General features: G+C 56.5%; 2 protein-coding genes across 2 annotated transcripts in view; one reads left to right on the forward strand and one right to left on the reverse strand.

Annotated features, from left to right (window-relative positions):
* Positions 1-10,545, reverse strand: part of PADI1 (peptidyl arginine deiminase 1) — an 88,502-nt gene extending 77,957 nt beyond the window's left edge. Inside the window, exon 1 of the mRNA XM_081308084.1 lies at positions 10,129-10,545. The gene's annotated coding sequence lies outside the window, so the exon portion shown is untranslated. The remainder of the gene's footprint in view (positions 1-10,128) is intronic.
* A 2,049-nt stretch (positions 10,546-12,594) lies between these two features.
* The window catches only part of PADI2 (peptidyl arginine deiminase 2), a 40,345-nt gene continuing 35,052 nt past the window's right edge, over positions 12,595-17,887 (forward strand). The window contains exon 1 of the mRNA XM_081308082.1: positions 12,595-12,802. Coding sequence (XP_081164208.1) covers positions 12,711-12,802 — 92 coding nt within the window. The 5' untranslated portion in view covers positions 12,595-12,710. The remainder of the gene's footprint in view (positions 12,803-17,887) is intronic.

Below are 17,887 nucleotides of genomic sequence, written 5' to 3' on the forward strand. Positions count from 1 at the left end.
GGCTGTGAGGTAGAGCCGCGTATCAAACCATTGGAGGACAGCCACACGCACAGAGGTCATGCCGCCTGCTCTGTGGATAGTTCTCCTGCTGGTGGGGTCGGTGCAGCCCTCCAGGTTGTCCCTGCTGCCCCCAAAGAGGGGCGTGTGAGCAACAAAATGTCCAAACCCTCTCCCTTGAGCCCTCCAAGTTCTCTCTCTGGGATCAGTAAACAGTACACTGGGGCTTTTGCCGCCCTCGAATTGAACACCATGTAGCAGATTTTTCAAAAAAGAAAAATGGAAGCCCAGAGAGGTTAGGTAACTTGTTCAAGATCACCCAGCTGGCAGGCAGCAGATCGAGGGTTCAAAACCAGATGCAAGTCCAGAGCCCTGGGTCCTCCTTTCCCCATGGTGCCGCCTTCCCACCGGGCAGAGAGCAGAATCGTGTTGCTGCAGCTCGGACCTTCCCTCCACACCCTGAGACCTGGGGCCGAGGCAGCCCAGCCCATCGGTCATCAGGAGACCCTCCATGCCCCACCTGCCCCTTGCAGTGTCCTGCTGCCCCAGACACCATCGGCTGAGAGACATGTGACAGCGGCAGCCTGGCAAGGGACGGGGGGAGCAGAGGGGAGAGCAGAGACCCCTGGCAGCACAGGAGTGGGGGAGAGTGAGGCCAGAGCCAGCTGCGGCCTTTCCCAGACTCAGCCCCTCTCCATACCCAGACTCAGCCCCCTGTCCATACCCAGACTCAGCCCCCTGTTCAGTACCCAGACTCAGCCCTTCTCCATACCCAGACTCAGCCCCCTGTCCAGTACCCAGACTCAGCCCCCTGTCCAGTACCCAGACTCAGCCTCCTCTCCAGTACCCAGACTCAGCCTCCTCTCCAGTACCCAGACTCAGCCCCCTCTCCAGTACCCAGACTCAGCCCCTCTCCAGTACCCAGACTCAGCCCCTCTCCAGTACCCAGACTCAGCCCCTCTCCAGTACCCAGACTCAGCCCTTCTCCATACCCAGACTCAGCCCCCGTCCAGCACCCAGACTCAGCCCCTCTCCAGTACCCAGACTCAGCCCTTCTCCATACCCAGACTCAGCCCCCGTCCAGCACCCAGACTCAGCCCCCTGTCCAGTACCCAGACTCAGCCCCCTCTCCAGTACCCAGACTCAGCCCCTCTCCAGTACCCAGACTCAGCCCCCTCTCCAGTACCAGTGTGTGACTCCGTGCGTGGGAGATGGCGGGAGCCAGGTTCGTGGCCACGTGCACCTGTGTTGGCCCAGTGTGGCCCCGTGGGGGGGTGGTGCAGGCGGGGGAGGTTGACAGGTTTGTCTTTCGTGCGTGTGTTCATGTGTAGTTGTGGGGTGCAGGTGTAAGGGACACCAAGGTGACTGAGCTGCACCCCTGGAGCACCGGTCCTGAGGCCAGAGGCTCTTGTAAAGGAAATCCACACTCATAAGGGACAGTCCATCAGTAAAGACACCCCAGGCCCAGAACAGAGCTGTCCCAGAGACCACCTCACCGCCAGCCCTGCCCACCCAGCGTCTCCTCCCTTGCCGAGAGGCCCAGGCCCTTTCCCTCCGTGGGCACCTAGTCCCTGGCCCCCCTCTGAGCCGCACATCCTGGGGGCCACCCTGTGCCTCACAAGGTCCCGTCACCCCCGTGCATCCCGTCCTGTGGTCTGCCTCTGGCCGGTCTCCTTTGCAGGGTGGCAGCCAGAAAACCTAGGCTGGGTGGAGGAGGGCCACCCTCCCCCCGCTCTGCCGCTCTGGGTGAGGCTCGCCCTGCTGGGGGTAGAAAAGGCTGGCCGTCTGCAGGATGCTCCCTTCCTGGACTGAACAGGCCAGGTGGCCTCAGAGCATGGGAACTGGCAGGAGGGAGAGACTGTGCCTGCACACCTGGGGCATGTGCTCAGGTGTGTGCACAGGTTTTCTGTAGCTGTCGGTGGGTGGGCGCAGGCGTGTGTGTGTGTGTGTGTGATGTGTGTGTGTGTGTGTGTGTGTGTGTGTGTGTCGGGAGGGTGGCCACATCTGAGCACAGTCTGCCCACCAGAGCAGGGGCTGAGGCGGCCACCCCTCCCGGGGCCCTGTGCATCCAGGCCCTGCTGCTGCCCCTCAGCTGCAGACCAGGTGTCCACCCCAAGCCCTGGCCAGGGAACAGGGTGGCTCTGTGCTGCCTGGCTCCATGGAGTCTCCAGGGTCCCTCTCCAGAGCCCATGAGGGCCTGGGGGGAAAGGCCGCCCTCCTGACCCCAGAGACAGCACATCCTGCCGACCATGTGTGGCCCCTGTGTTCTCTCCCGGCTCCCCAGGACCACACCCAGAGCAGACACGGTGGGGGGGGGGGACATGGTGGGACACCACAGGGCTAGGGACACGCCTGGCTTCGCTCCATTGGCCACCTCCTGACCTCGGGTGGTGGCACAGATGGAATGTCAGTGCCTAGAGGCCCCTCAGCCTCCCAGGCCAGGGCGCTCCCCCATCCCAACCCTGCATCAGAAGACAGCCTCATCCAGGCTGTGCCTCCATGGGGCAGGTCCAGACAGCCCCAAGAAAACGTGGGATCAAACTCCGCTGGGAGGCCACTCTGATCTCTTTACAGGGCACCAGGGACATCCCCAAATGAGGAAGAACCAGTCTGAGCCAGAAATGCCCAGGGTGGCTGGTGCCCCTGTACAGACAAAGAGGCCCTTCCTTTTATTCAGGGTGGGGAGGGTACCGGGGACTGAACTCAGGGGCACTCGGCCACTGAGCCACATCTCCAGCCCTATTTTTTGTATTTTATTTAGAGACAGGGTCTCCCTGAGTTGCTTAGCGCCTCATCATTGCTGAGGCTGGTTTTGAGCTCGCGATCCTCCTGCCTCAGCCTCCCAAGCCGCTGGGATTACAGGCGTACGCCACCGCGCCCCTCTGAGGCTCTTCCTTTTCCCCTCTGCAGGTTCCACATCCAAGTCTAGGAAACAAACTGACCACAGGCAGATCGACAGGAGAAAGGGAGCTCAAGGGTATCGCCTGGCCCTGTGCGCGGGAGCCGCACAAAACAGGAGACTCAGGGAAAGGCCAGGAGTTGAAGTTGGACAGCACCCTCAGCTTCAGAAAGGGATGGGGACCTGGGGCATCTGGGGGAAGAAATGGTGGCAAATGAAGACTGTGATGTTTCGCACTGAAGTCTGAAGGGCAGCAGTCCTCAGAAGAGGCCCTGGACTCTGGACTTCACCAGAGGCTGCAGAGGGCAGGAGGCCACGTCCCTGTTAGTCTCCTTTTCTGTCACTCTCTGACGGATGGGTATCTGAGAGGGGGTTCATGACCATCACCTCCCACGGGAGGAACCATCTTTAAGGAGATAAGGGCAATAATTCAGAGAAAGCCCGCTTCCCCCTTCTGTCCTGGGAAGGAAGGGAGCCTGAGGGGGGCATGTCCAAGAGACCTTGGTCCCCAGGTGGCCCCTTCAAGGTCGGCTTGCCAAAACGCCACACTTGGGGTTTCAGTTTTTGAGCCTTAGAATCTTCCAGAAGCAGCTGGAGAATTCCTCAGTCACGTCCCCAGTGGTGGAGAACTCTGCTGGGAAGAGGCAAAGCTGCCCCCTGTAGCACCCGTCCATGTTGGTCACCCAAACAGGTGCCTCCCTCGGGTCCTGAATTCACTCTCCCGTCTGTTCACTCAGAAGGCACCTGCCATGAGCCGACCCTTCCCTGGGCACCAGGGATACAGTGGTGAGCAGGTCAGAGACGGGCTGAATCCACACGGGCTCACGGGGAAAATGCTAAATGACAATCGTGGACACCAATAAATAAGGTTGCCCATAACCACAGGGTGCCCAGCTAAAATGTGCATTTAGATAAATAATCAGTGCTTTTCTATGCCCCCACATAGTATTTGGGACCTGGGAAAATTACTGTTATCTGAAATTCAAGTGTAACTAGACATCTTGTATTTATATGCCTACGTGAGGTATTTTCAGCTGGTGACAAATCATCCAAGGACGATAATCCAGGCAAGAGAATTGTGGCAGGGAGCTTACCTGAAATGTGGAGACCTTAATAGGTCCTGTTGCCCGTAAACAGGTGGGCACGCAGAAATTTCTTGTGATCACGCCTGTGACTGCCATGAGGGATCCTGACTTGATTTTTTTAAAAATATTTTCTTAGTTGTCAATGGGCTTTATTTTATTTATTTATATGCAGTGCTGAGAATCGAACCCAGTGCCTCGAACATGCCAGGTAAGCACTCTACCACTGAGCCACAACCCCAGGCCTGACTTGATTTTGTTAGGGTTTGACCTAAGTGACCCCATCTTGGGACCAGTGGTCTTTACAAAAGCTTACAACATTTGTCAATGGTATTAAAATCTAAGAACTTAAGTTCACCATACTTAGAAGTTATCATAATTCTAAAAAATATTTAAATGCCTGAGAAAGTTTTCTTAAGGCAGCTTTCTTTTAAAAAGAAAATGAACATATTAAGTGTATAAGTGCAATTTAAAGGCTTTAAACATGTTTCATTAGCTAAGATTATAAATGGCACCAAAATTCAATTTTATAAACTTAATAATTTAAAAAATCATTCCTAAAGTTGTTACATTCATTTAAAAAATGTTTGGGTTTTTTTTTTGTTGTTGTTGTTGTTTTGTTTTGTTTTTGTTTGTTTGTTTTTTTTTCCTAGCCCAGCACAGTGGCAAGCATCTGTAGTTCCAGCTGCTCAGGAGGCTAAGACACGAGGCTCACTTGAGCCCAGGAATTCAAGGCCAGACTGGGCAACAGAGCCTCATTCAAAGAGAAAGAAAAAGAAAATTCTAAGCTTTAGAAAAATTTTTATTGTGGTGGTAAAATACATTTAACATAGAATTTACCACCTGAACCATTTTTAAGGGTATTGTTCAGTTGTGTTAGGGACACAGACATTGTTGTGTAACCAACCTCCAAAACCCTTCTGCTCTCACAAAATTAACTCCATGCCCATCACACAACCCCTGCCCCCTCTGTCTTCAGCCACAATAGCGGCCCCCATTCTGTTTTCCATCTCCATGAATCCGACTCCTCTAGTGCCTGGTGTAGGTGGAACTGTACTGCATTTGTGCACAAAAGAAGATGCTTAACCTGAACTCAAAGCTCAAGGGGCCTGTTGAGCATGAGACATGGTAAATTGGTAAATGGTTGACATGTAAGTTGAATGTTAATTTTTGAAAGCCAAAGGAAACCAACAAACTATTCTCAGCACAAAAGCTTCAAGCCTCAGGGGCACCAACCATGCACAATGACACTCGTGTACACAACAGTTATGGAAATTGAAATAATGTCACCCACTGCCACCAGGAGGCCCCGGGGAAACCAGACATCATGATCTCCATTGAGACGCGGCTGGCTTCAGCCTGAGTGGGTGGTCCCTGTTTCCAGACCCTGCCCACCAGTAACAATAGCAAAGCTACCACTTTCTAGCACCTTCTATGTGCCAGGGGCTTCATGCCCCTTCCCCTGTTTCATCCTTACAACACTCACACACCGAAGGACACTTTCACCACCACATGTCACAGGTGGGGAAATCTAGGCACAGAAAGATACAAGCCGGGCTGGATGCAAATTCGGGAATGGAACCATCCCTTCTTTCTTCTTCCAGCGCCAAGAGGCGGGTGGGCTCCTTAGGTCGGTGGCGCCCCCTGCTGGAATCCAGGCACATGGCGCACCCCTGAGGCTTCTGCTCAGGGAAGAGGAGAAAGGAAGCGCTCCCCACCCCAGATCTCCAGAACCCACCCCAGAAAGGTCTTTACCCTCCCCTCTGCCTCTCTCTAAGGCCAGTCCCACTGTCCCACATGGCTCTCATCACTTGTCACCTAGAGCACCACCTCCCGCCTGCTCTCAGAATCCAGCTGGAACGCGCGCAGAACCGGCACTCAAGTCCTCCACGGCTCAGCTCCAGACTCTTTTCTTGTCCTAGCCCACCGCCTGCCCCCCACATTCCCCCACGCCCTCTGAGCCTCCACACCCCGTCCTTAGCTGCTATCCTCCCCCACTCCCACCTCCGCCCCCGCCTGCGGAACTCGGACCCATCCTGCTGCGGTGTGCCAAAGGCCCCTCTTCTCCGTGGCTACCAGTCACCCTTCCTCCTCTGTGCACCCCCATCCCGACCCCACGTGCCCTGTTTGCCAAGGGCTTCTCCACCATGCGGCCTGCGCAATGGTTTCATTAATGAGGTTCTTGGCATAAAGTTAGTTAGAAGAGATCGAAATAAAACACACAGACTCAATTACCTTATTTCTATTGCCAGGTCCGAGACGGCTCCCCTCTCTGGTTCCCTCCTCTAACCGCCCAGCAGGGCAGCAAGGATTATTCAGGGCTAGCAGGAGAGAGAGAGAGTGAACACGCCTGGAGTAGCCTTTTATTGGGGAACAAGAGATTCAGGGGAGAATTCCATCCAATGAAGGTTGAGGGGGGGCTGCACTCCAAGGTCAGGGTCAATGATTGGGTCTCCAGGGTCAGTGGTCAGGCACACCCCCACACGGATGGGCTCTCTCATCAGGAAAGGGTCGGGAAAGCTTCGACACAGCCAGAGCACCTCAGGCCCTTAACGGGAGTCACCCAATCACGTGTCAGAATGGCTTCCCACAGGCTTCTGTACCTGGAGGCGCAGACCCAGAGTGCTGGGGACTCCCCAGACCCAGCTGCAGCCCTGAGCCCCCCACCCCCCGAGGACAGATGCCCCAGCTCCCTCGTCACTTGGCTGGGGTAATTCTGAGGGTCCTGTCCCACAGTCTCCCAGAGACCCCCCCAAAGGGACCATGCTCCAGTTGCCCACAGCAGCAGATTGACTAAATCACCCCATTTAATGGCCCCGGCTCTGGGTTCCTCCTCCCTGAGCTGCGCCCAGGTTGCTCCACCGATGAACAGCTGTGCTGAATTCCCGTCTCAAGATCTGTTTCCCGGGGAACCAGGCTAAACCACGGCACACACCTTCTCCACAGCATTTAGCCAATTCCCCGGGCTGGAACCCTGGCCACCAGAGGCCTTGGGTAATGACCTTCAAAGCCACAGGCAAGTGCATCGAGCACTCTCTACGTGCCTGGCCCTTTATTTAAACTTCACAGCAACCTGGAAGATTAGGTCCCATTTTTCAGGTGAAAAAAAACTGAGACTCAAGTAAGATGGACTGCGAGCCACCAAGTGGCAGGGCTGGGACGTCAGCACAGCGGAAGGATTCCAGAGACGGAGATTCTAACCACCTCATGTGTCCAGCAGAAGTGATCACCGCACCTGCCTCGCAGGTGGGTGTAAGTGCCTGAGAGGTGGTGTTCTTCCGTGCACACCCATGCACGCCTGTGTCCTGTGACCCTCCTCCTGGCCAGCCCAGTGCCTGACCAGTGCTTAGTGCTGGTTTATTAGCTGCCTATTAAAACAAACCAACAAGCTCACAGGACAAAGGCCCCAAGGTACCAGGACAGGCCTAACAGATGAAGCACGAGGGACCAGCCTCTGTTACCAAAGGGCTGTGTGACCTTGGATAGGTCACTGCTCCTCTCTGGGCACATTCTCAGAGCCTCACTTGCCCCTCAGGAACCTGCCACCAGCTTCACACAAATCGTCTCCCTGAATCCCGACCCCAACCACTCAGGGGAAAGAGAGTGCCCCAAGCTAAAGGAAGTTGCCCCTGAGCGAGGCTGGACGGTGACAGGCAGCATCTTGATTTTTCCAGAGTCAGCTGGGCCAGGACCACATCTGGTGAAAAAACCCTGGACCTCCTCCTGCTTCTAAGATGGAGGCCTGGCGCCACCTAGTGGCCATCACCTCTGCGCGGTTTCCTTTCCTGTGTCCCTCTGGTCACCAATAGCGCCAGAACTTGAGAATTCCACTCCTCCCGGGCATGCCTGTCGCCCAGGCTCAGCCAGGAGAGCCCAACAGCACCAAAGTGGCCACAGCCCTGCCTAAAGCCTAACGGGCCTGACCAGCGCTTCCAGAAGAAATATGATGCAAGCCAGGAGCGCCCACCTCACATGGGGTTTTAAATTTCCTAGCAGCTGCATCTTTTAAAAATTCAAAGATATAAGTGAAATTAACTTGAAAACGTATTTTTATTTGACCATTTCAACATGTAGTCGATACTTTTGTTGAATTACATTCTTGGGCCGGGGTGTGGCTCGGGGGTGGAGCGCTGGCCCAGCATCAGACACCAGGCACTGGACTCACCCCCAGCATCGCACCAAATAAATAAAAAGTAAATAAAGTGACCTTTTCTCCTACTCACACTTTACACCTGTGGCACTTCTCAGTTCAGACTAACACACTCAAGCGCTCCCTGCACCCAGCCCATGGCTTGGACACCACAGGTCCATGCAGCCCAGGCAGCTTGCTGGCCCTGAGGGCTCTAACAGAGTCCACTACTTATGCAGGGCCCACCACTCCAGCTTGGCTTTACTGACCAGGAGTAGAAATCTGCCCTGCAGGTCATTTTACCATGTAAATTACAAAACAAGGAGATACACACACACACACACACACACACACACACACACACACTTAGCTCTGGGTGGTGGCAAGGATTCCAGGGGATAATGGAGTACGGGGCCTGACAATGGTTCAGCCGGGGAGGTGGTTCCCTACAATCATGGTGGAACTGAAACATTCCCATTGCCTGGTGACATTGTGGCAGTGCTGACAACCCAAGGGATGACTGCCTATGCATGCAGCACGCTCAGCCCTGGGCCCTAGCAGGCTGTAAACTCTTCCTAAGTGGTAACCCAAGCCTTAGGCTACGGTTCAGCCCACCGATCATTAATTTTGTGTGTAAATTTGGCTAAGCTACGGTGCCCAGTCACCTAGCTAAACACTCATCTAGATGTTACTACTATTTTTAGATGTGATTAACATTAATTAATAGACTTTATTAATTAACTTTTAGATGTGATTAACATTAATTAATAGACTTTGAGTAAAGCAGATTGCCCTCCAAAAATGTGGGTGGGCCTCATCTAATCTGTTAAAGGTCTAAAGAGCAAGGACTGAGGTCTCCCTAAGAAGCAATTCGGCCTCAAGAACCCAACCCAGAAGCTGCCTGGGTTTCCAGACTTTGGATCTCAGACCCAAGACTACCACGTCCTCTCTACCTGGTTTCTAGCCAGCCTCCCCAGCTGCTGTACAAACTGCAGACTTGCCAATCCCACGACCTTCTGAGCCAATTAATGGAAATAAAACCCTCTCTCTTGCACTCCAGAGAGATAAATAGACAGACAGACAGGACCCCCCACCCCAGGTAGAGGACCCTTGAGGAGCACAGAACTGGCACACTGTGGTGTGAGAACAAGGTGACACTGGCCCCCTCCTCCCTCCAGGTGAGGTACCCTGCAGGGTAGAAGGTAGCTGCCCAAGAGGAATTAAAGTCCCACTGCAGTGTCTCCCCTCCTCCCCCTCCTTCACCAACCAGAGACCCTCCCCAAGGGGCGGGACCAGAGAGTGGGCTGTGCCAGAGGAAAGGGGAGCCAGGTAACTGCCCAGCATGGGGTGCCACTAAGGAGGCTAGACCTACGGGTCCCTGTGGTGCAATCAGCAACCAGAGTGACTTTCCTAAAGCCCACATCATGCCATTGCCAAATTCCGGAGTCCTCCTGTGGCCTCCCGTGACCTCAAGATAAAGCCTAAAATCCTTTTGCACAACTTACAAGGCTCTGTGTACCCCAGCCCCAGAGAGGCTACCGCTCACATTGCAGAGTCTTCAGAGCAATTTATAAAATAACACGGACAGTCAGAAGCCCCTTTTACAAAAGCTTGAAATAACTGTCTATGTGCACAGAAAATAACCACCAGCCAATGAGACCTGGCTCTGTGCCAGACCCTGATGTGCGGAGTGGGAACAGTGCATCATGTTATTTTCTATAATCATGGAGGCTGGGTACTGCCAGCATCTTCCTGGCAGAGGAAGAAACAGAGGTCCAGAGAGGTCTCCAGCTAGTGAGGGGCAGAGCCAGACCTGACCCCAGGTCTTCTAAGTCCAAAGGCCTCACTCCTCTCTGCCAGGTGCCTCAGTACAAATGGGGGATAATGATAGTGTCCCCCTCATGATTAAATGGCTGAGATGGGAAACTGTCAGGATAGCTCCTGGCACAGCCTCAGGGCTCAGCAAGGGTGGTCGCCAGCAGAATCACACCATCCCCAGGCAAGCAAGATCACACTCACACACGTTCACAGTGATGTCCTCTGGGGCCAGGTCCTGATGATCATAATTTTAAAAATTTTTTCCGCAATGGCAAGGTATCACGTACTTCTTTCTTTTTAAATTCTTGCACATACAACAACTTGGTGAGCTGTCGGGCTCCTTGAGCAGGCCCATGCATGTTTGAGTCACCTCTGGCCAGGCTCCCCCAGGCCTGGCACAGACAGACCCCCAGTGGAGGATCAGAGCAGGAAACGGTGCAGAACAGCCCCTCCCCGCCCAGGCGCTCCGGCCTCGCGCTCAGCCAGGGCATGAGTTGGGGGAGGTAGGGGTCCGCCAGAGCCAGGCACTGGCCTCAGATAAGTCCCCTTTGCTGGCACTCCCCAAAAGGCACCATGAGATGCCTGGAGGCTCTTCCGGACCCCCGGGGAGAGTGGGAGCGGCCCTGGATCCACGACAGCTGTGACCACTTCAGCTATTTTAAACCCTTGGGCACCAGGAAACTCCTGACCCATCAACCAGGCGCTGGCCCAAAGGGGTAAGCCAGAGCCAGGGCAGGAACCCTGCCTGTGAGTGGCCAGAGGGGGCTGGATTGTTTAAGGGGAGGGGGCTCATTTCTGAGCACTCGCCTCCTGCTGGACTCTTGTGTTTTCTGAATATTAGCATCTCATTTAGCACCATCCTGCCTCAGGCCCAGAGTTCTAACAGAAGGGAAAATGGGGCTCTGAATAGAAGGGCGAATAGCTGGAGGCTACACAAGAGCCAGACTGGGAAGACAACCTCTGCCTTCTCCCGCCTCGCTGTCTGCGGTCCCCTAGCCTCAAGTTCCCATCCTGCTGTGCAGACTCTCAGGAGCCGAGTGACCCAGTGTAATTCTTGGCTCTTTCTGCACCTGTTTCTTCTTGCAAAGTGCAGGGTCCCTGCCGGTTGTGATGCTCTGTTCTAAAACATGAAAGGTGCCGCTGGGAACAGCTTGGCCCCCAGAAATGACGCAATGAGCACCCACTGTTATTTCTGCTCCGCTGCTCACCGTGGACTCTTGCCTCACGTTATCACCCCTGATCCTGCTACAACCTGTCTGGGCCTCACTCAGTGCGGAGAACGCAATGTCCTCCTCCAAGTCTGGGCCTCAGTTTCCCTGAGGGTTCAACGACAGGAATGTTCAGTAACTGCCACACACAGGAAGGGTTCAACAGGATCTCCCTGCAGAGGGGTGCCCAGACCCAAGACCTGGGCAGGTGCCACCCACAACCTGCCTCCTGGCTGGAGGATGCACTTAGGGGCCACCAGGGGCCAATCAGAAGTTCTCCTTACATCTGCTGTTGTCCCTTTGGGAGTGAAGGACCCCTGGCCAGGACTTAAGCCCTCCCTTTCCCCACCCACATTCCGCCCGAAGCCCAGCTGCCCAGGAGATGGATTCTGCACCACTGCCTAATTTGAGCCTCCTTTGGGGGGACAGTTGGGATCACAGGGCCGAGTAGACCTCACTGGGGGTGCTTCTGAGCCTTGCCCCTTGTCCAGGCACACCCTTCCCTGGGACTCCCGTGCCCCCACCTCCCTCCCAAACACAGTCCCCTCCAGCCCACCTCCTCCCTCTCACGGCCTCTGCCCTCCAATTCCTGCCCTTGCCCCAGGAAGACCACTCACTCACACACTGCTCGATTATTTGAACAGCCCCTGGCTTTGGTCAGGGGAAAGTGCCAGGGCTGTTTCAGTCTCCCACTAGACCATCACCCTGCACTTCAGCCTCCAAGGACACAGACTGACCTCTACAATGCCATCCCTTCGCTCTGTGGCCCAGGACAGAGCCCCGGACGTAATCCTTGCCCCCTCCCTGTCTCTCCACTGGCACATTCTCTCAGTCACCAGGTGCCACCCAAATCTCAGTCCATAAACACCTGTCAGATCAATCCCCTCTCCTGCAGCCCTCTCACGCTCCCCCAGCCAGGGTCTTCATTCCCCCTCCGCAGCTCAGCCTCCTGGCCAAGCTCTCGCCCACTGATGCCCTGGCTTGGCATCCGGTCCCTGCCAGCTGCCGGTCCTCCACTCCCACCCAGCTCCCTAGAGCAACGTGGATCTGGCGGGGGCGGGGGCGGGGTTGGTCGGGTCGCACGGCTCCCTCCCCTCCCCCTGAGTTTGCAAAAGACTCCTTTAAGAGGGCGCAGACATCCGGCCTCCGAGACTCCTGCCCGGGTCCCAGCCTCTATGCTCGCGCCAGCTCCTGGTCTCGCCCCTTGGCAGCTCCACGTTTGCCTTTTCTGCCCCTCGAGGTTGGGGGGCGGGGTGCTGGAGGGACGAGAGGGCCTGAAGAAGGAAAAAAATGCCCAACCCAAACTCGCCAAGAAATTGGCAACCTGGACCACGGCGAGGGCGGGGCGAGCTGCGGAGGGCGGGGCCACGCTTGACGAACGGGCCGTCGGTCCACTGCCCGAGGAGCCCGGCAGGCCGCCCCGCCCACGCCCCGCCCCCCGGCGGCAGAATAAGGCGGCCCGCGGGACCACGGCGGCGGACGCCGGCGGCTGCAGCTGGGTCACCTGCGACAGGTGCTCGGGGAGGCCCGAGAGTACGCGCGCGCCGCGACCAGGCGGGACGCTGCGGGCGGGGAAGATGCTGCGCGAGCGGACCGTGCGGCTGCAGTACGGGAGCCGCGTGGAGGCGGTGTGCGTGCTGGGCACGCAGCTCTGGACCGATGTCTACAGGTGAGCGCCCGCGCCGGCCCGAGACCCCCTCCGATCCCCGCCGAGCACCCCACCCCGGACTCTGGGACGTGGGCAGGCTGACCCTCGCCGCAGTTGTCCCGCAGTATGAAGCTCCCAGACATCCTAAGAACCTCACCCCGAAACCTGCCCACCGCCAAACCTTGTGTCCACGGAGCTGCCATCCTGACACCCTCCCAGGCACCCTGCTCCAGCCTCAGCTCCTCCCCGTCCTCCAGCTCTCCCCACCGTCTGGCCCTCATCCGCCCCTCTCCCCAGGACCTCAGCAGTCCCCAGCTTCTCCACCACCCACTCCCCTTTCACTTCCGCTCAGCCCCTCCTGATTCACAGCCTCCTTCCCACTTTCCACTCCCAACTCAGCAGAACCTCCTGGATGTCCCCTGGGGTGGAGCAGGACCAGAGGGGAGCTTCCCTGTGGAGGAATATGACTCTGGGGGTTGTTTAGGCTCTGATTACACCCTCTAGGGGCTGCCGGTGGTTGCCTGTCCCCCAAGTACTGGCCTTGATGTTCATGTCACCAAATGCCCTGCCCGATTTCACCTTGAGTTCAGGGAGGGACCACATTCCACCTGCCCAATGCCTGGGATGCAGGGTGCAGAGGTGGGGTCTGCAGAAAGCACCCCAGATTCGGGATCTCTCTGTCCACAAGCTTGGTGAAGGATTGCTGAGACAGCAGGATTGTATGGTAGCACCCTACCATTACCCACAGTTCCACGAAAATGGCCAAGGCTGGTGTTTCACGTTCCCCAGTGTGCAGGATGGGGCCTGGGGACTGTGGGCAAGCCCCTGCAGGATCATGCTGGGTTTTGTCTGCAGCCCTCTGTTCCAAGAATCTGAAATGTCTCCCATGGCAGGCGGGATTGGCTGTGTCGTTCTGGGAAGAACCCACATGCAGGACCCGGAGGTGGGACCCTGTGCTGATGACCCGGTGGGTCCCCTAGTCTCTGTGTCATTGCTTCCAAATCATTCTGATGCCTGAAGCACCCTGCTTCTCCCAGGCAAAACCCACCTCTGCAGGGCAGTGGCGACGCCTATAGTCCCAGCAGCTAGGGAGGCTGAGGCAGGAGGATTGCGAGTTCAAATCCAGCCTCAGCAACTTAGCCAGGCCCTACGCAACTTGGCAAGACCCTGTCTCAAAATAAAAAATAAGAAGGGCTGGGGGTGTGGCTCAGTGGTAAATCACCCCTGGTTCAATCCTTGGTACCAAAAATGATGATAATAATAATAACCACCCACCTGTGTGTCTCCCATACACCTTCCCGGCCCATTCTGTCTGGCTCCTCTGGCCCCAGGAGCCCTGCCCACCTGCTCAGCCAGTCTCCTGCCATCTCCACGGCAGGCACTGGCCATGCCGATGCCATCAAGCCCCGGGGCTCCTCTCCACTCCTCCTGCCCTGGCCTCAGCCCCGGCTTCTGCCTTGCCTGAGCCTGGGCCTCTGTTGTCCCTTGTGTAAGTCTCAGAGGTGGCCTGGGGTCTCTGAGGGTCATAACACAGAGTGGAGTGTGGTCCGGGCACCAGTGGCCGGGGCCTTTCTCCACCCCCAGCTCAGCACTGGGCACCGCCAGGGAATGGGCTGGGAGCCAGGGTGCTCAGGTCTCTAAGCCTCAGCTGTCACCATACCCGCCTGTTTGTTTGCTGGGGCACTTGGGTGCTGCCTGAAAGGCTGGCTTGGTGCCTCCAGTGGGGGCTGGGGAGCAGAGCAGGGCCCCCTGCCCTCGTTTGTCCTGGCAGAGAGAGGCCCAGCCTGGGCGAGGCCAGGAGTGGAGCAGGTGCCAACTCACTCTCCCTCTGGCAGGGACAGGGGTATGACAATAGTCTTTGTCCTTCCTCAAGACACCAGCCACAGCCACAAAGATCTGCACCCCCCAGCTGCCCTCGGGGTTCCCCCACCACGAGGAGAGGCCAAGCAATCTAGACCAGCACCGTCCAAAAGAAATGGGGCACAGGTCACAGGGGCCATGCCGATACCATCAAGCCCCGGGGCTCCTCTCCACTCCTCCTGCCCTGGCCTCAGCCCCGGCTTCTGCCTTGCCTGGGCCTGGGCCTCTGTTGTCCCTTGTGTAGGTCTCAGAGGTGGCCTGGGGTCTCTGAGGGTCATAACAAGCAGGCGCAATTAGTTTTTACTTAATCCAATATAACCAAATATCCTCATTTTGACACGTCCTCCATATAAAGGTCGCTAATGAGATACTTTACGTCCTTTCGTGCTGTTTTTGAAGTACAGTGTGGGTGTTAGCTGGCGGCCCTTCTCAGTGTGGACCCGTCGTGTTGCGAGCGCTCAGCAGCCACGTGTCCGGGTGGCCACTGCCCTGGACAGCACCCCACGGGAGCAGCATATCTCTGTCTCAGCCTGTAGGGCTGAATAAGCCTCTGTCCAGGGGGCTGCCCTGCACATGGTAGGACATTTAGTGACATCCCTGGCCTGTACTCACCAGAGGCCAATAGCAACCTCCTAATCGTGACACCCAAGGTGTCCCCAATCAAGGCCAGCCGTCCCCTGGCAGGGGACAGAATCACTGCCAGCTGGAGTCCCAGTCTAGCTGGAGGGAGCCTCTGTGGCTCCTAAGGCTGGACTGTCACCCTGCTGTGGTGTCTAATGCCTGCGGTGACAGGAGACCCTGTGCTAAGGAACCAACTGGCCATCTCTCTCAACCCCCGGCGTCTCGCAGGTTGTCCTGTGATTGTCCCGTTTTGTAGATGAGGACAGTGAAGCTCAGAGAGACGAAGTCATTTGCCCGTGACACATAGGACTCAGGTCCATGTCTGTCTGACTCAGACGCACACTCTTTTCCTCCTCTCCATCCTGTGTGACGCTGACGTAACCAGCAGGCGGAACCAGATGACCCCGTCAACTGTGTGGCTTCCACCTTCCTCCTGGCCCTGAGCCCCCCCACCCCACCCCAGAGACTTCGCCCACTGTGTTGGGCCTCTGCTTCCCACCAAGTCCTCCCCAGCCAAACACGGGTGCTGGCCCAAGCCCCCAGGGCCTCCAGGTAGACCCCAAGCAGCAAACCTGGTGGACCCCAGGCCAGTTAGGTAGGAGCGGCTTCCCGACCGGGCTCAGCAGCCCCTTTCCCATGGCCTCTGGACTCCCTTTCCGGCCTCAGAGAAGCAGCCCTTCCCTCCCCTTCCTCAACAGCCCTGGGGTCCTGGCAGGAGCTGCCTGCCGGTCAGCATTAGCCCCCACCCCTCCTCAGGACGCCTGTCCACAGGGGCGTGACCTTGAACTGCCTTCCCTTTCTAAGCTTCCATTCACCCACCTGAGTGTCAATCAGAGAACCCAAGGAGGGGCCTTTTGGCCCAGTAGAGGCTATAAACCTGATCATGGGGTGGACCAGCGGCCACTTTGCTGCAAAGGCCACCATGGGAAGGCGTGCTCTGGGCCACCTCTCCTCTCCCTTCAGGAATATTTGCCCTGACCCAGCCACTTTATTATTTTTATTTTATATTTTTTAGTACTAGGAATTGAACCCAGGGGTACTCTACCACTGAGCTACATCCCCAACCCTTTTCATTTTTTATTTTGAGACAGGGTCTCATTCATTTGCTGAGGCTGGCCTCAAACTTACAATCCTCCTGCCTCAGCCTCCCGTGTCTGGGATTATAGGCATGTGCCACCACACCTGGCCACAGCCACATTCTGACTGCTAATCTCCAGCAAGCTACCAGTAGAGGCCCCTCCAAAAAGGAGGTAGGGCTTTTTTCTGGAGAACGTACCTTGTAGTCGTTATTCTGTTTCCCTCTGCTGTTGCTAGTGTGCTTATCTTAGATCTAGCACAAGTGCACCTTGCCCAGTCTCCGCCACGGTCCCTGCAGCTGGCAGCCACCACTTCAGTGGGGCTGGCTGGGGTCCATCTGATGGGGCTTTGAAGTTGGAGAGGGGCACAAAGTGTGGTGTCCCCACCCACCTCTGTGGGCACTGGAGATGTGGACATCCGGGAGTCAGGCAGCCTTGGGGGACAGTAGCAGGGCAGTCACACTCTGCGTGTCCTCCCGTTGACCCACTGACCAGGCCTTGGCTTCTCCTGTCCCTTCCTTGGGTTTTGATCTGAAGAGATCAGGTGGCCCCTCCCCTCTCTGCCGGAGCTTCAGGACAAAGATAAGCATTAGCAGTTGTCCCCTGCCCCTGCAGCAGCCGGCCTCAGGAGGAGCCGGTGGGCTGCAGGGGGATGGTCCCCTCCCCTTCCTCATTTCCCCAAGGCAGGGCCGCCCAGCCGCTCCCCCTCGGTAGGGCCGAGGCCCACCTCTGACTGGCAGAGGACAGGCAGAGGTGCCAGGGCAGGATCCTGGGCAGGGCTGGGCAATCGGGGGACAGACCGACGCGCACCCTGCCCTGGGGAAGAGCCCGCAGCACTGAAATTCCTCCCGACTCCCTCCTCTGCGTCTCTGTCTCTTGGTTCCTGTGAGTGCTGGGGGCTTATTTGTTTTTAAAGTGTCATTAGGCTGAGTTGGTGGCCCGCGTAGAGACTCAGGAGGCTGAGGCAGGAGGACGGCAGCCTGGGCAACTTAGAAAGACCCTGTCTCAAAGTAACAACAAAAGGGCTGGGACGTGGCTCAGTGGCAGGGTCTTGCCTAGCCCATGTCAGGCCCAAGGCTCATCCCCATTCCCACCCCCCAAAAAAAAAGGATCATTAGGTCTAAGGGTAGGATTGGAAATTCAGTAGCAGCAACAAGGCATGGGGTGCCATAGGCTCCCCTGCCCAGTGTGCCAGGCCCTGCCTCACCAATGCCACCTCCCCCAATCCAGGCACCTCTTCCATTCTGGCCCCACTGGCTTTGTGAGTGCTGTTAGGCCTGAGTTCTCCAAGCTCATTCCCACCTCAGGGCCTTTGCACCTGCTGTTCCTGCTTCCTGGAGCACTATCCCCTGAACTTCTCTAAGCCTGACATTCGTCAGTCCAGGCTTAGCCAAGCAGCTCCTCCACACAGCCTTCATGGACTACCCCATGTTATCATGCCCCGAGTCCTAACTACTCTACCTCATTGTCCTCTTTTGCTTCTTTGTAAATCTTACTAGTTACTTACTATTACTAACTCGTATTTATTGAACAATTACTATGCACTTAG

The sequence above is a fragment of the Spermophilus citellus genome (genome assembly GCF_964194105.1).
Source record: "Spermophilus citellus genome assembly, chromosome: 9".
NCBI classification, from domain to species: Eukaryota; Metazoa; Chordata; class Mammalia; order Rodentia; family Sciuridae; genus Spermophilus; species Spermophilus citellus.